We start from the raw sequence: 19,210 nt of genomic DNA on the forward strand, positions 1-19,210 counted from the left end.
GGAAATGCTCCGAAACCTTCCAAAGGAAATGGAAACTCTCCACAAACCCATGAAGAATTTGATTCGGAAAGGATCAAAAAGATGGAAGGCTTCTGGTAGGAAAAGTGGGAAATAATGCAAAAGAAATTCACGCATCTACAAAACCAGTTTGACCAAACTAAAAAGGAAAACCAGGCTTTAAAGGTCAGAATTAGGCAACTCGAAGACTATGAGCAGGTAAAAGAGCAAGAATCAATAAAGCAAAGCCAAAAAGAGCAAGAAATTAGAAGAGAACATAAAATATCTCACTGACAAGGTGACGGACTTGGAAAATAGAGGAAGAAGAGATAATTTAAGAATAATTGGACTTCCAGAAAAGCCAGAAATAAACAGCAAACTCGACATCGTAATACAAGATATAATCAAAGAAAATTGCCCAGAGATTCTAGAACAAGGGGGCAATACAGCCACTGACAGAGCTCACAGAACACCCTCTACACTAAATCCCCAAAAGACAACTCCCAGGAATGTAATTGACAAATTCCAAAGCTTTCAAGAAAAAGAAAAAATCTTACAAGAAGCCAGAAAAAGACAATTTAGATATAAAGGAATGCCAATCAGGGTCACACAAGACCTTGCAAGTGCCACTCTGAATGATTGTAAGGCATGGAACATGATTTTCAGAAAAGCAAGAGAGCTGGGTCTTCAACCTAGAATCAGCTACCCAGCAAAACTGACTATATACTTCCAAGGGAAAGTATGGGCATTCAACAAAATAGAAGATTTCCAAGTTTTTGCAAAGAAAAGACCAGAGCTCTGTGGAAAATTCAATATTGAAAAACAAAGAGCATGGAACACCTGAAAAGGTAAATATGAAGGAAAGGGAAAAGGAGAAAAATGTTATCTTTTTCTTTTACCCAAACTCTCTTCTATAAGGACTACATTTATATCAATCTATGTATACTAACATGTGGGGGAAATGTAATGTGTAAATAGGGGGAAAAGAAAGACCAAATAGAATAATCTTTCTCACACAAAGATTCACATGGGAAGGGGAGGGGAAGAAAACTCCTATAAGAAGGAGAGTAAGAGAGTTTTTATTTAAACCTTACTCTCAGGGAAATCAACTCTGAGAGGGAAGAACATCCAGATCCATTGGGATCGTGAATTCTATCTTACCCAACAAGGGAAGGGAGAAGGGAAAACCAAAGGGGGAGGGGGGAGGGAACACAAAAAAGGGAGGGAAGAAGAGGGGGAAGGGGGAGGGAACAAAAAGAGAGGGACTAGAAAGGGAAACATATCAAGGGAGGGGACAAGTGGGACTGATTTTAAGTAAATAACTGGTCTAAAAGGTAGAGCTGAAGAAGAAAGGTTAGAATTAGGGAAGGATATCAAAATGCCAGGGAGTCCACCAGTGACAGTCATAACGTTGAACATGAATGGGATGAACTCACCCATAAAACATAGACGAATAGCAGAATGGATTAGAACCCAAAACCCTACCATATGTTGTCTTCAAGAAACACACATGAGGAGGGTAGACACCCACAAGGTCAGAATTAAAGGATGGAGTAAGACCTTCTGGGCCTAAACTGACAGAAAGAAGGCAGGAGTTGCAATCATGATATCTGATAAAGCCAAAGCAAAAATAGACCTGATCAAAAGGGATAGGGAAGGTAATTATATTCTGTTAAAAGGGACTTTAGATAATGAGGAAATATCACTAATCAACATGTATGCACCAAATAATATAGCACCCAAATTTTTAATGGAGAAACTAGGAGAATTGAAGGAAGAAATAGACAGTAAAACCATATTAGTGGGAGACTTAAACCAACCATTATCAAATTTAGATAAATCAAATCAAAAAATAAATAAGAAAGAGGTAAAAAAAGTGAATGAAATCTTAGAAAAATTAGAATTAATAGACATATGGAGAAAAATAAATAGGGATAAAAAGGAATACACCTTCTTCTCAGCACCACATGGCACATTCACAAAGATTGACCATACATTAGGTCACAGAAACATGGCACACAAATGCAGAAAAGCAGAAATAATAAATGCAGCCTTTTCAGATCACAAGGCAATAAAAATAATGATCAGTAATGGTACATGGAAAACCAAATCAAAAACTAATTGGAAATTAAACAATATGATACTCCAAAATTGTTTAGTTAGAGAAGAAATCATAGAAACAATTAATAATTTCATTGATGAAAATGACAATGGTGAGATATCCTTTCAAACCTTTTGGGATGCAGCCAAAGCGGTAATCAGAGGTAAATTCATATCCCTGAGTGCATATATTAACAAACTAGGGAGAGCAGAGATCAATCAATTGGAAATGCAAATAAAAAAATTCAAAAGTGATCAAATTAAAACCCCCCAGCAGAAAACCAAACTAGAAATCCTAAAAATTAAGGGAGAAATTAATAAAATCGAAAATGATAGAACTATTGATTTAATAAATAAGACAAGAAGCTGGTACTTTGAAAAAACAAACAAAATAGACAAAGTACTGGTCAATCTAATTAAAAAAAGGAAAGAAGAAAAGCAAATTAACAGCATCAAAGACAAAAAGGGGGACATCACCTCCAATGAAGAGGAAATTAAGGCAATCATTAAAAATTACTTTGCCCAATTATATGGCAATAAATACACCAATTTAGGTGATATGGATGAATATATACAAAAATACAAACTGCCTAGACTAACAGTAGAAGAAATAGAATTCTTAAATAATCCCATATCAGAAAATGAAATCCAACAAGCCATCAAAGAACTTCCTAAGAAAAAATCCTCAGGGCCCAATGGATTCACCAGTGAATTCTATCAAACATTCAGAGAACAGTTAATCCCAATACTATACAAACTATTTGACATAATAAGCAAAGAGGGAGTTCTACCAAACTCCTTTTATGACACAAACATGGTACTGATTCCAAAACCAGGCAGGTCAAAAACAGAGAAAGAAAACTATAGACCAATCTCCCTAATGAATATAGATGCAAAAATCTTAAATAGAATACTAGCAAAAAGACTCCAGCAAGTGATCAGAAGGGTCATTCACCATGATCAAGTAGGATTTATACCAGGGATGCAGGGCTGGTTCAATATTAGGAAAACCATCCACATAATTGACCATATCAACAAGCAAACCAACAAGAACCACATGATTATCTCAATAGACACAGAAAAAGCCTTTGATGAAATACAACACCCATTCCTATTAAAAACACTAGGAAGCATAGGAATAGAAGGGTCGTTCCTAAAAATAATAAACAGTATATATCTAAAACCATCAGCTAATATTATCTGCAATGCGGATAAACTAGATGCATTCCCAATAAGATCAGGAGTGAAACAAGGATGCCCATTATCACCTCTACTATTTGACATTGTACTAGAAACACTAGCAGTAGCAACTAGAGAAGAAAAAGAAATTGAAGGCATCAAAATAGGCAAGGAGGAGACCAAGTTATCACACTTTGCAGATGACATGATGGTCTTCTTAAAGAATCCTAGAGATTCAACCAAAAAGCTAATTGAAATAATCAACAACTTTAGCAAAGTTGCAGGATACAAAATAAACCCACATAAATCATCAGCATTTCTATATATCTCCAACACATCTCAGCAGCAAGAATTGGAAAGAGAAATTCCATTTAAAATCACCCTAGACAATATAAAATACTTAGGAATCTTCCTGTCAAGACAAACACAGGAACTATATGAACACAACTACAAAACACTCTCCACACAACTAAAACTAGACTTGAGCAATTGGAAAAACATTAACTGCTCATGGATAGGACGAGCCAATATAATAAAAATTACCATCCTACCCAAACTTATTTATCTATTTAGTGCCATACCCATGGAACTCCCAAAATATTTCTTTACTGATTTAGAAAAAAACATAACAAAGTTCATTTGGAATAACAAAAGATCAAGGATATCCAGGGAAATAATGAAAATAAACCACAAATGATGGGGGCCTTGCAGTCCCAGACCTTAAACTATATTACAAAGCAGCAGTTATCAAAACAATTTGGTACTGGCTAAGAAACAGAAAGGAAGATCAGTGGAATAGACTGGGGGAAAGCGACCTCAGCAAGACAGTATACGATAAACCCAAAGATCCCAGTTTTGGGGACCAAAATCCACTATTTGATAAAAACTGCTGGTAAAATTGGAAGACAGTGTGGGAGAGATTAGAAATTGATCAACACCTCACACCCTACACCAAGATAAACTCAGACTGGGTGAATGACTTAAACATAAAGAAGGAAACCATAAGTAAATTGGGTAAACACAGAATAGTATACATGTCAGACCTTTGGGAGGGGAAAGACTTTAAAACCAAGAAAGACATAGAAAGAGTCACAAAATGTAAAATAAATAATTTTGACTACATCAAATTAAAAAGCTTTTGTACAAACAAAACCAATGTAACTAAAATCAGAAGGAAAACAACAAATTGGGAAAAAATCTTCATAAAAACCTCTGACAAAGGTTTAATTACTCAAATTTATAAAGAGCTAAATCTATTGTACAAAAATCCAAGCCATTCTGCAATAGATAAATGGGCAAGGGACATGGATAGGCAGTTTTCAGATAAAGAAATCAAAACTATTAATAAGCACATGAAGAAGTGTTCTAAATCTCTTATAATCAAAGAGATGCAAATCAAAACAACTCTGAGGTATCACCTCACACCTAGCAGATTGGCTAACATGATAGCAAAGGAAAGTAATGAATGCTGGAGGGGATTTGGCAAAGTAGGGACACTAATTCATTGCTGGTGGAGTTGTGAATTGATCCAACCATTCTGGAGGGCAATTTGGAACTATGCCCAAAGGGCAATAAAAGAATGTCTACCCTTTGATCCAGCCATAGCACTGCTGGGTTTGTACCCCAAAGAGATAATGGACAAAAAGACTTGTACAAGAATATTCATAGCTGCGCTCTTTGTGGTGGCCAAAAATTGGAAAACGAGGGGATGTCCTTCAATTGGGGAATGGCTGAACAAATTGTGGTATATGTTGGTGATGGAATACTATTGTGCTCAAAGGAATAATAAAGTGGAGGAATTCCATGGAGACTCGAATGACCTCCAGGAAGTGATGCAGAGCGAGAGGAGCAGAACCAGGAGAACATTGTACACAGAGACTAATACACTGTGGTATAATCGAACGTAATGGACTTCTCCATTAGTGGCGGTGTAATGTACCTGAACTATCTGCAAAGATCTAGGAGAAAAAAACACTATTCATAAGCAGAGGACAAACTGTGGGAGTAGAAACACTGAGGAAAAGCAACTGCCTGAATACAGCGGTTGAGGGGACATGACAGAGGAGAGACTCTAAACGAACACTAATGCAAATACTAACAACATGGCAATGGGTTCGAATCAAGAACACACGTGATACCCAGTGGAATCATGCATCGGCTATGGGGGGGAGTGGGGGGAAGGAAAAGAAAATGATCTTTGTCTTTAATGAATAATGCTTGGAAATGATCAAATAAAATATTATTAAAAAAAAAAAAGAAGTGATGAAAGCCTGGACAAGGTTGGTGGCTAGATTTGTGCAGAGAAGCAGATAGACACAAGAGATGTTATAAAGCTAGAAATGACAAGGTTGGACAACAGACTGGATAGGTATGATGAGTGACAATGAAGAATTAGGATGACATCAAGGTTTTAAACCTGGGTCATGGTAGTGTCTTGGAGGTAGTGACAAAGGAGGAAGATTCATATCAATAACCAGAGACAAAGTAGTGCCTGGATAATTGAGCTCTCAAGTTGCTAGCTGCATGATTGGGTAAATCATAACCTATTTGCCTCACTTTCCTCATCTGTAAAATGAGGATAACTAATAGCATCTACCTCTCGGTGCTGTTATGAAGATCAAATGAGATAGTGATGCCCAAGTGCTTAGCATAGTCCCTGGCACATAATAGGTGCTATATAAATGCTAGTTATTATTAGCCATCATCATTATTATTAAACTCTAACAGAAAAGATGACTTTCTTTAGGAGTTCAAATCGCAGGCTCTCAGTCAAGGAAAATGATGCCTCCTGTAAATGTGGTGAAGGACTGCCATTTCAATGGCCTCTGATAAATCGTGATGCTATGGGCATTACCATGGAAACTATCCTCACCATTAAATTATTCCTTATTCCTTAACATTGCTATAACATATTTCATTTTTTGCCAAACTTCCCCATTTTTGAGTTTATCTGATCTTCACAACATATTGAGGCATCCTAGGCCAGAGATTATTCTTCTCGTTAGATAGATTCACAAATCCAAGATGGAGTTGGGAAAGGTACCTCCATGATCACACAGCTCATGTTGGGAAGAGCTGGGACAGAGCCCAGGACTCCTTATTACCCAGCCTCTGCTGGTTCTACTACATGCCTCTTCCCACAACTCTTCAGTTGTCTTTTGGTTCTATCGCTTGTAATTATGGGGAGAGAAAAATGTATCTCCTTGAGGAGGGAAAAGGACTTACTTGAGCAGGATTCCAAGAGGTTTTTTCATGTAGAGGTGATAAGCCGTCCATGGTGGGATATTATATCTTTCTGGGTAGGATCCTTCTGCCTTAAAGAGGCGGGCAGCATCCTCAGGGTTGATGATAAAAACAGACTCCAAATTGCCTAGTTTCTCCCTGGAAGGGTTAATGAAATCAGAGTTCAGGGAACAAAGCCTAAAGACCTTCACCTAAGTAAGACCTGGGGTAGGCACAATTAGATGCCTGAACTAAATCTGTCTCTAGGTCCAGGCTTCCCAATTCCCAGCAACTCTAGCAACCCCCTGGATTAATCCTACACACTCACCTAGAACAGGAATATGGAAAACTCTATCAACATCCTGTAAACAAAGCCCTCTGTGACAAGTCAGTCACAAACCAGGCTAGACAGAACCCCAACACAAGAGCCTCCCTCTCGTCTGCTTATTCAAAGACTGAAACTGGAGTAAAGTTGTAAGAAAGGATGAATAGAATGATAGTCTCAGGACCAGGAATTCCTACTTTTTGAGAGTGCCTATGGGGGCCTTCAGGAGATATATGTGGTTTCACTGACTTACAATGGAAATAATGTTACCTAGGTATGATGCTTATAATAATGGAAGGGAAGGGAAGGGAAGGGAAGGGAAGGGAAGGGAAGGGAAGGGAAGGGAAGGGAAGGGAAGGGAAGGGAAGGGAAGGGAAGGGAAGGGAAGGGAAGGGAAGGGAAGGGAAGGGAAGGGAAGGGAAGAGAAGGGAAGGGAAGGGAAGGGAAAATTCTAGCAGGGAGACTTCACATTCATATATATATAGAGAGAATAAACACAAAACAATGACTCTGAGTCATTAGGCAGGTAGAGATGGTAGGAGTGAATTTTGGGGAGATGAATATTATTCCATTAAATCTCATTCCTAGAAGATGCCTGAAAAAGACACTAGCTATGTTGGTTCCATAATGATGAATGATTCTTGGAAGCATAGGAAAGTGTAAGTCAAGTCCTAACATAAATGCTTACACTACGTCTAGTACCCTGCTAGGCACCAGGATGTCAAAGATAAAAATGAAACCAATTCAGTTCTCCAAAGGAGTTTACATTCTCTCAGGGAAGATAATATGCACATATAGAAGTATATACAGAATTTATATTACATGTATGATATACACACACATGATAATGGGAGGTGAGGTAGCACTAGCACCTCAAGGAATCAGGAGAAGCTTTATGTAGAAGCTGGCTCTTGAGCTGAGCTTTGAAGGAAAGCGGGGATTCTAAAAGGTGGTGAGAAGGAAAGGCAGTCCAGGCATGGGGCACAGCCAATGCAAAAACGCAGAGAGGGAGAATGAAATGGATTGTATGAGGAACATCGTGAAGGCCAGTTTGGTTGGACCATAGAGTATGTGAAGAGGATTAATAAATACTTTTTTAACTCTGACTTTCTGTCTTGGAACCGTTACTAAGTATTGGTTCCAAGGCAGAAGAATAGTATGGGCTAGGTTAAGTGACTTGCCCAGGGCCACACAGAAAGAAAGTATCTGAGACCAGATTTTGTCCTTACTTTTTTGATCCTTAACAAAATGACATTCAAAGCAAGGATGAAAACTTATACTTCTCACCCAAGTGAGATAACTTCTTTGTTTCTGAACATTAATAATATATCTCATTTGTTTGGTGTTTTAAAATTTTCAAAGATGCCTGTTAGCAGTATCAAAGCAGAAGGAAGGGGAGGAAGAAGGGCAGCCAAAGAGAGCTGTAGTTTCTAAGCCAAAGTGTGGGGTGAAGGGGTGGGGATAGGAAAGGAGAAATGGAAATCAGAGATGGATAGGCATTGGAAGAGAAAAAAAAGCAAGGATATAAAAAGAAAAATAAGGGAAAGAGAAAAAGAGTAAGACTTCTCAGCTCTTGTTATCATTGTCTAGAGTGCTCTCTGTACCTCCCCCTCAGTTCCTCTCTCTCTCTCTCTCTCTCTCTCTCTCTCTCTCTCTCTCTCTCTCTCTCTCTCTCTCTCTCTCTCTGTGTCTCTCTCTCTGTCTCTGTCTCTCTGTCTCTCTGTCTCTCTGTCTCTCTGTCTCTCTGTCTCTCTGTCTCTCTGTCTGTCTCTCTCTCTCAGATGAAAATATTCTGTAAAGTAGATACAAGGTCAGTTAAAAGGAAAATATGCCTTCTTTCCCCACTCCCTCCTCCTTCCCACTCCCCAAGCTCAAGCTTTATCTTTCCCATGACCTGCCTATATATTTGATAACCAATTCAGAAACAGGGATAATGTCAACCTTTCCACCAAGGATTTCTCATAACTTCTCTCTTAGTATCTTTAGTGTAGGTGGGTTTTTTAGCCTTTTTGTTATAAAATAAAGCATTTAAGTATAAGTATTTACTTGATATAAATATTCAAGTATAAGAGGGGAGATATCTCTGTGATACAGAATGCAGAGAAATATAAGAATTCTAAGAAGTTCAAGTCCTGGGGGCAGAGGCAGAAGTGACTTCAGTAGATAGAGAACCAGGTCTAGAGATAAGAGGTCCTGGGTTCAAATCTGACCTCAGACACTTCCTAGCTGTTTGACCCAGGGCATTTCACTTAACCTCTATTGCCTAGCTCTTACCATTTTTCTGCCATAGAATATAGTATTAATTATTCATATGTAAATTATGTGTATATTAATTAGTATATTATTAAGTATTAGGAGGGTAAGGATTTGGGGGGAAAAGCATAAGTCCTATCTCTCAACTCCAATAAATATAATTTAATTAAAGAGACCTTTTCATGCATAAAGGCATGAAGCCACAGAGCATTCTGGTACTTTTATTAATTTGGGCCTGAGAACTGAGATTCCCCTGGATCAGGGCAGTGGGAAAGCAACCTGGAAACCTGATCAAGTGGAGGGGGGAGGAAGGAGTGGGGAATTTGGGGGGGCAGTGCACAAGACCCCTGACACATCTCAGCCATTCACTCATCTTCCGAATGGGGAGATTGAACTAGATGACATTGAAAGTCCCTACATGGTCAATCATCAAATATTTCTTAAACATCTACTCTATGCCAAATATTGGGCTAAGTACTGGGAATAGAAGTATAAAGAATGAAATCATCCCGACTAGCAGTGAGTTTACATTCTAATGGAGAAGACAAATATATGGCAGCTAGGTGGCTCTGTGGATAGAGAGCCAGGCCAAAAGATAGGAGGAGTTGGGTTCAAATGTGACCTCAAATACATCCTAACTGTGTGACCCTGGACAAGTCACTTGACCCCACTGCTTAGCCATTATCGTTCTTCTGCCTTAGAACCAATACTCAGTATCAATTCTTTTTTTTTTTTAAGTCTTCCCTTCTGACTTAGAATCAATACTGCCAGGCTTATATCCCCCACCTCCAGTATCTTCCTCCTGTGGTGCTTGACCCAGGGACAGTGCTTAATGTTACACCAACTTGACCTGACACACAGTAATCAGCCAAGAGTGCCATAAAGGATAGCATCCTGAATTTGAAGCTTGAAAAACCTGGATTGGAATCCTACCCCAGATACTCACTATGTGCCCACAGGAGAAGGAAAGGAAATAAACATCCATGAAACACTACTATGTGCAAGGTACTATGGTAAGCACATTAGGTATGATCTCATTTTATCCTTACAACTACCCCTTCAGTGAGTATGTTATTATTATCCCCATCTTACAATTGAGGAAACTGAGTCAGACAGCGGCAAAGTGACTTGTCGAGTATCACACAGCTAGGAAGTGTCTGAAGCTGGATTTGAACTCAGGTCTTTCAGGAACAATGCTCTGTCCATTGTACCTTTTATCTGCCTTCTTCACCCCTCTCTTGGTTCTCTCATCTGTAAAATGGTTCTAATATTGCCTACAGTCTCTATTTCACTGAGTTTTATGAGACTCAAGTGGAATCATGCATGGAAAATGCTTTGCAAACCGTAACAACTTCTATAACATCAGTGTTAAATACAAATAGGAAGACCCCAAGACATGGTGAAAAGAATACTGACTCCAGAGTCAGAGGACCTGGATTCAAATCCTGACTTTGATTTATTATCTGTGTGACCTTAGGTGAGTGCCTTCACCTCCCTCTGATTCAGTTTCATCATTTATAAAATGAAGGGATGAGATTCAGTGGACAAGCTCTCCAGATCTCCTTTTATTACATCATCTCATAGGAAGTGTTTTAATAATCAATTGCTTCCCTTTTTCTATTCCTGCCCTATACAAACCTTACTCCATCTAACTCCAAGAGAATCTTCCTAAAGCATAGATCTGACCATCATCTTCCTGTTCAACAGTAATTGGTAACCACCTATTGTCTCTAGGACAAAATGCAAACTGCCCAGCCTGGCATTTAAGGGTCTCCACAATCTGGTACCTACTTGCCTTTCTACCATATCTCCCATTAACTCCTTCAGGATGCCCCTATCTTGGGCTACTAGCTGCTGCTAGTACTCAACATTCAAACTACTGTCTCCATGCATTTGTGCAAGAAATCCACTCTTCCTGGCCCTCCATCCTACCTCACAACTGCTCCTCAGAATCTTTATCTTCTTTCAGGACAGTTGCCATCTCCTCCATGAAGCCCTCCTTCATCTCAAGAGTAGTTATTATTCTTTGTTTCTTCATTGTGTAATTACATCACTTATCTGTGTACGTGTTTTATTCTAAAGTATAGTATCTAAGTATATACAGTATAGTATGTAAGTATGTACAGTATAGTATGTAAGTATATATAGTATAGGATCTAAGTACATATAGTATAGTATATAAGCATATATAGTATAGTATATAAATATATATATAGTATATATAGTACAGCATCTAAGCATATATAGTATGGCATATAAGTATATATAGTATATTATATAAGCACATATAGTATAGTATATAAATATATACAGTATATCATCTAAGTATATATAGTACACCATCTAAGCATATATAGTATCGTATATAAGTATATATAGTATATTATATAAGCACATATAGTATAGTATATAAATATATACAGTATATCATCTAAGTATATATAGTACAGCATCTAAGCATATATAGTATGGCATATAATATATATATAGTATATTATATAAGCACATATAGTATAGTATATAATATATACAGTATATCATCTAAGTATATATAGTACAGCATCTAAGCATATATAGTATGGCATATAAGTATATATAGTATATTATATAAGCATATATAGCATAGTATATAAGTATAGTGTAGTATATAAGTATATATAGTATAGCATCCAAGTATATATAATATAGGATATGAATATGTACTATATAGTATAAGTAGTATGAAAGCATATACCATGTAGTATGTATGTACAATGTAGCATACATAGGATATGAGTATATACCATATAGTATAAATAGTATCCATGGTATAGGATATATAAGATATAAATATATAGTATAGTATATAAATATATATAGTCTAGAATATATAAGTATATAGTAGTAGTAGTAGTAGTAGTAGTAGTAGTAGTAGTAGTAGTAGTAGTAGTAGTAGTAGTAGTAGTAGTATAAATGGCATAAAAGTATATACAGTCTAGTATAAATAATATATATATGTGCAGAATAGCATAAATGATAGGTATATAAATATATACTGTATAGAATATATATGATATCAGTATATATAGTATAATACAATTTGTATATTAAGTATATAAAGTATAGTATATAATAAGTATATGCAATATAGCATATATAGAGTATGAGTATATACAGCATGGTATAAATAGTATAGAAGTATATACAGTATAATATAAATAGTATATATATGCAGAATAGCATAAATAGTATGTATATTATAGTGTATATGGGATATGAGTATATATAGTAGAAATGAGTATGTATAGTAGAAATAGTATATAAACATATACTATATATTAAATTACATAAAATATATGTAATATAGTATAAATCATATTTAAGTTTATATAGAATAGTCTGAAAAGCATATGACTACATAGAGTATAATAGATGGGATATAAGTACATACACTATAGAATATAAGTTTATATAGTATAGTAGAAATAGGATATGTATATATACACAGTATAGGATAAATAGGGTATAAGTAGTATATAAGTATATACAGTATAACATAAATAGCATATGTATGCAGAATAATATAAAAGTATATACAGTATACTATATATGTGATATGAGTATATACAGTATAGTAGAAATAAGATTTAAGTGCCTATGGGATAGCCAAATAGGGACTATGCATATGCAGCAGAATGCGTATAGGCTATAAGCTCTGGGAAGGCAGGAACTGTAGCATCAGGTCAGGGCTTCTATGTATCAGGAATTCCATCTAAGCTTACAAAAGTTACAGAAGAACAGAGCAAGCCACCAGGTCCTACATTCCCGTTCTCTCCCTCTTTCTCACCTTCCAAGAAAGATAAACAAATAACCAGAAGGAAATAATGGCCGTCCAACTCTAGAGAGGAACACTCGGCTCAGTAAGTGCTCCGAGAATCACTCTAGGCTGCCAACCAATATTTCTTTCAACACATTGTCTCATGCTACCAAGAGTTACCAAATGGTCGAGAGCCTCTAAACCAGGAGTTCTTGACCTGGGAGTCCATGATCTTGTGTGTGTGTGTGTGTGTGTGTGTGTGTGTGTGTGTGTGTGTGTAATTGCATTTCAATAAAATTGGTTTTCTTTGTAATTTCATGGATTTTTAATGTATTTAAAAACTTTATTCTTCAGAATCCGCAGGCTTCACCAGGCACTGCCAAGGGATGCAAAATGCCATCAACATGTAAAAGCCCTGCTCTCTCTCAACCACCAACCCCCCCCCCCACTCCATTTTACAGACGGGGAACTGCAACCCTAAGAGTGAAAGTCAGCTGTGCTCAGAGTCATGCATCTAGTTAGTAGCTAATCCAAAACTGGAATCCAGCTTTCCTGGCTTTGAGTCTTTCCACTCTCCCATCTCAGACTCAGAAATCACTCAATAATCCTTGGGAAGAGTAGTGGCTCTATTTACCGAGAAAGATATGAGGGGTAAGGGGGCAGGAGGCAGACGTGGGACTTAGCACGCCTTGTGATGTGCCATCAACACCCTCCCCAACCTAGATAGCCCCTTTACATTTCTATCCCCCTTTCCTAGACCTGCCTGCAACAAAGCAAACAGGTCAAAAAGAGAATGAAATACTGAGATGCAGAGTAGGGATAAGGGTTGAGGGATGGGGCAGGAAAGAAAAAGCATGATGCAGAAGGGAAGTTGAGCCCCAAAGGCCACCAACAGCCTGAGCCCAGAGTCGGGGACAAGGAATTTATGTGCGTGCTTCAAAAAGGATTAGAAAATTGGCACCCCTAATGACACTGTCTCCCAGAGGCTTGAAGGGGCTCCGACCACCCCAAACAAAAACTCACTAACCTGTAAGCCAAGGATTCTGAATCTGAGATCCAGAGGTTGACTTCAGAATGTCCATGAACTTGGATGGGTTTTTTTAAATGACCTCTTTATTTTCACTAACCTTTTAAAGTTAAATTTGACATTTCCTTTGATTATTTTAAAATATACTAAGATGGAATCCAAAGGTTTCACCAACACTGTCCTGAGGGTGAAAGTAAAGTCATCAAGGAAATTTAAAAACTCCCCTGATCAGCCCCTCTTAACAACATTAATATCTTCAATTTGACCTGCCACAAAATAAACTTTGATGTGTTATAGTTATGAAAAGTAAGTACATTTCTAAAACGTCACATAAAAATAACTCTCAACACCCTGGGTAGGTAGTTGTTTTCTTATCTCCACCTTTCTGGAGGACCTAACTTACCGGTAAATTGGGCCTAATTGTTGGAAGTTCCGTACATTTCGGAAATGGATGTTATGCATCTCTTTTTCCATCCAGAAACGGACCAGATTTATCCAACCATTGGACCCATTTGTGGGCACTTCACTGAAGGGCCGGGGCCTTCGAGCCTGGACAGGGAAGCCATGCAGGTCACCACCTCTGGCCTGCAGCTGCACTCTTCGGACATCAGACTTCCAAACATCTTCCCTTGGGGAGCCAAAGAGGCAATGACGGCTCTTGGCCAGAGCTGACTGGTGTGAGACTCCCCTGGCTAACAGCATCCCAGATGCTGCTGTTTCTTCTTCTGCTGCTGCTGTTATTGCTGCTGCTGCCGGGAACAGGACTGCCCCTGAGTCAACTCACTGCTTATAATGATACAAGCTCAAGGCTATGAAACTTGGCAAAGCCACTGATTCTCTCTCTCTCTCTCTCTCTCTCTCTCTCTCTCTCTCTCTCTCTCTCTCTCTCTCTCTCTCTCTCTCTCTCTCTCTCTCTCTCTCTCTCTCTCTCTCTTTCTCTCTCTCTTTCTCTCTCTCTCTCTTTCTCTCTCTGTCTGTCTGTGTCTCTGTCTGTCTGTCTCTGTCTCTGTCTGTCTGTCTGTCTGTCTGTCTGTCTCTCTGTCTCTGTCTCTCTCTTTCTCTCTCCCCTGCCTCTGGATTCCTTCCAAAGAAGTCACTATCAAGGCTGTTACTTGTACTGGGAGATGGGATTTCAATCAGCCAATCCCTCAAAAAAAGGGCTAACCTAGAGAGCAAGAAAACATGATTAAAAAAAATATTAAGTATTTACCATATATGAGACATTGTAATAACAGAGATAAAAATGATGTAGTACCAGCCCCAAATGAGCTTATATACTAGTAGGAAATGTATACAGAGAAGTGGAATATGAGAGGAAGGAGAGACAGAGACAGATAGACAGATACAAAGACCCACAGAAGCAGAGAGAAAGAGAGACAGAGACAGAGAGGGAGACTGAGATAGAGAGAAACAGAACAAATAAATAGATCAGCAGGTAAACAAACAATGGGTGGATGGATGGATAGATAGCAGTGCTTAGCTCTAGGGATATAAAAGCAACCCCTTGTCCTCAAGGAACTTGTGTTCTAATGAGGGTGGGGAGTGAAGGAGTCAAAGGACACTCTGATAAAATGATCTAGAAAAATAAGTAGAAGGATAGGTTGTTGATCGTAGTAAAGATCAGGAATTTTTTCATAAAAGGAGATGATATCTGAGCTAAGGTCGATAAGCAATACAGTGGCTAAAGCACCAGACCTGGGAGATCTGAGAGGAGTCATGGTTCCAACAATTCCAGAAGGAGACAAAGAGAGTAAAGAATTCCCTTTCACAAGATAGAGAGATGCCCTTTGTAAGCTCATGTATAGTAGTAGAAAGAGTACAGATGCAGAGAATCTGGGTTGAAATCCTTGCTCTAAATGGAATGGAAATTTTAAGAACATGAGTCATTCCCCAATTGACAATGGATAAGGATATGAATTCAATCCAGCCTGAGATACTTACTAGTTAGTTGTATGACCCTGGGCAAGTGACAACTTTATTTGCCTCAGTTCCTCATCTATAAAATGGGGACACTTTGGAGAAGGAAATGGGAAACCACGCTGATATCTTTAAAGAAAACTCAATGGACAAAGTCCATGAGGATCACATAATGTCAGGCATGACTAAATGGCTAAACAACAACCTGAGCTACTTTAGAAAGATCATTGGTTCAGAGGTGAGAATTAGATCCAGCAGAGTGAATAGACTGTCCAAGAGCACAGGGTAAGGATCAGTACCATGTAGTGTATGTGCCACGTATATGCCAACAGTACCATGCAGACCAGCTTCTAGTGCCCCTTCCCCACACCCTTGAAGGATTAGTAGCAGAACATAAGGCTGTAGATTTAGAAGCTAAATGATCTAGTCCAACCCCCTTCCTTATATTATGGAGGAGAAACCTCACACTCAAAGAAGCCACGAGTTGCCCATGATTGCACTAATAATAAGTAAATAGCAGACCAAAGATTTACTTTTTAAAATTTTTTTCTTTTCTTTTCTTTTTTTCAATAACATGTAAAAAATTTAACATTCCCTTTTTTTTTCATTTTGAGTGCCAAATTCTCTCTTCTTCCTCTTCCCCACCTTGAGAAGGCAAGTAACTTGATATTGATTATATGTGTAAAATTATACAAAATATATCTCCATATCAGCCATGTTGCAAAAGAAAACACAGACAAAAAGAAAGTTTTTTAAAGTACGTTTCAATTTGTATTTAGACTCCATCGGTTATTTCTCTGGAGGTAGATTGCATTTTTTTGGAGAAGTTCTTTCTTTAATCAATAGTGTTTTGGAGCATTTTTCTTCAAAAAAAAATTGCCTATTCATATCCTTATCCATCGTCAATTGGGAAATGACTCATGTTCTTATAATTTTGATTCCATTTCGAGCAAGGATTTCAACCCGGATTCTCTGCCTCTATACTCTTTCTACTACTATACATGAGCTTACAAAGGGCATCTCTCTATCTTGTGAAAGGGAATTCTTTACTCTCTTTGTCTCCTTCTGGAATTGTTGGAACTATGACTCCTCTCATTTACTCCATCACAGCAATGTCCGAGAAAAAGATGTCCTTGGCTCATTGTTCAAAGTTTATTTACCCCTCAGTGTGGGGAGAGGGCAGGCAGAATACTGAGCTTCATACAACCAACTTGGGGGGTAAAGGAAGGCAAGAAGGCAATGATGAAACAGATGAGGCAACTGAGGTACAAAGAGATCAAAAGGCTTGCCCAAGGGCATATAGAGAGTGACAGAGAGGGGTTTAGAGCATCTGTTTCCTATATTCTAGCCCAAACTCCTCCCTCCCTCCCATACCATATATAGTCTCCCACATTAGGAGGCTGATTTGTTTAGAGAGGATGTCATATGATGAAACTCCTGCGTGTTGGCTTAGATTCTCTTGTGAAATACCACTGAGTCTAGAAATGGAAGTAGATTTTAAGGAAACATTTGGAACAACCATTGGATGTAATCAAGTAAAAAATCAACAAAAGAGGCTTAGATGAGAGAATGAAGAAGTTTGGGGAAATAAGCCAAAGGGGGAGGATTCTGTATTGAAGATATCTTTCAAAGATCTCCTTGCTCACTCTGGACCCTTGTCCCACCTCTCATCCCATTACTAAGGCTTAGTGCCCTTCACTGTTTGGAATGAAGATGAGCCACAGGGACACTCAGGTGAGTTCTGGTATACTTAGAATGATAAATTTGATCTATGACAATCCTCCTCAGATGCTTTATTGTGATGTGGGAGCAACCATTAATTCTTTTTTTTAATAACTTATATCTTCTATTTTAGAGCAGATAACAAGTTTAATTCCAAGGAAGAAGAGCTGTAAAGGCTAAGCAATTGGGGTAAAGTGACTTGTCCAGGGTCACACATCTAGGAAGTGTCTGAGGTCAAAATTGAACCTAGGTTCTTCTGACTCTTCATGAAAGCACTCTATCCACTAAGCCAACTGGTCCCCCTTCAGGAGTCCTTAAACTTCTGTCAAGAGATCAAAAGTTCTATCAGATCTTAGAAGCAGGAAAGACTTCAAGTTGCCCTGGGCAACCAATTCTGGGTTCTGATCAGACTAGCTGAGGCAGCTTGTAGTAGTGCCTAAGGCATGGGACTTGGAGTCAAGAAGCTATGAGTTCAAATTCTGACTCTCATGCTTACTAGCCATATGACCCCAGATGAGTCATTTATTCTTCTTGAACTTCAGATTCCACATCTGTAAAATGAGGAATTTGGATTCAGTGACTTCTATGATGGCTTCTGGTTCTAAACTCAGTGGTCTTAAATAAAGGGTGACTCATGAGTACCATCCACTAAATTGGGGATGGATTATAGCTGGCACTGTTGGAAAGAAGATGTATTCTACGTATGAATCCACAAAACTCAAACCACAGTATTTTAGAGTTGGAAGAGGCCTTCAAAGTTCTAAAGAACAGTCTCTTCATTTGATTGATGAATAAACTGAGGCCCAGAGAGGGGAGGCCATTTGATTAGTTTTGTGCAACTATTAAATGGCAGAGCAGGGACTGACTTGAACCCTGGTTTCCTGGTTCCCTGGCTAGTGCATTTACTAGGCCTTTTTTTTTATGAAGAACTATTTTTTATTATTTTTTAAAAGCTTGATCTCCTCAATGACCTCTTTGTCTCATAATACACACAAAAGACTTCAGGGGAGTACCAAAGCATTTGACAGGTTAAGCTAGAGAAATTCTAGACCAAAACAGCTCAAACTCCTAAAAAGAGTAGAGAGGAAATTCTATGTAGAGAATTCTGATCATGTTGTAACTGTAACCTATAATTCTATTCATCCTTGAGTTTTACTATGTCCTCAAAATAATGCTGTGAGGTGGATAATATAAGAGGGAGGGTGCACTCAATGTGAGTCAGAAGACCTGGGTTCAGATCTCATCTCTGCTACTTTCTAACTATGTGATCTTGGTCAAGTAACTTAATCTCTGGCTACTCTACCATTTATCAGCTATGGGATTGTAAAATGAGAAGGTAAGAGCCGATCCATCTATGGAATGAAAGAATTGAACCACCAAAGTCCATTCCAGCTCTAAATCATGATTCTATGATTCTCCATCTTATAAGAGAAGTAACTGAGTGGTTTGTGAGTTTAAATTCCCTTCTCAAGGGATTCAACATTTTGCTTCAACTCAACAAGAATGTACAATTACCAGACTAGGTGCTTGGAATATAAAACACTGCTTCCCCTCAAGAAGCTTTCATTCTGTTGGAGAAAAAAAGTAATTAAATGCAAAATCTCTTGATCTCCTTGCTTTAGCCAGCATAATCCCCCAAAGCAAGAACCAAGCTTATCCTTATTCTGTCTCC

The 19,210-nt window shown here is 38.2% G+C and overlaps 1 protein-coding gene across 5 annotated transcripts in view; it reads right to left on the reverse strand.

The window, feature by feature from the left end:
- Nucleotides 1-19,210, reverse strand: part of LOC100029519 (cholesterol side-chain cleavage enzyme, mitochondrial) — a 59,638-nt gene that overhangs the window by 13,922 nt on the left and 26,506 nt on the right. For all 5 annotated transcript variants that reach the window (XM_056798709.1, XM_007478156.3, XM_056798702.1 and 2 more), the window contains 2 exons: nt 14,303-15,064; nt 6,502-6,657 (listed from right to left, as the gene is read on the reverse strand). In XM_056798709.1, coding sequence (XP_056654687.1) covers nt 6,502-6,657; nt 14,303-14,601 — 455 coding nt within the window. In that variant the 5' untranslated portion in view covers nt 14,602-15,064. The remainder of the gene's footprint in view (nt 1-6,501; nt 6,658-14,302; nt 15,065-19,210) is intronic.

This window comes from Monodelphis domestica, chromosome 1, assembly GCF_027887165.1.
Source record: "Monodelphis domestica isolate mMonDom1 chromosome 1, mMonDom1.pri, whole genome shotgun sequence".
NCBI lineage: Eukaryota > Metazoa > Chordata > Mammalia > Didelphimorphia > Didelphidae > Monodelphis > Monodelphis domestica.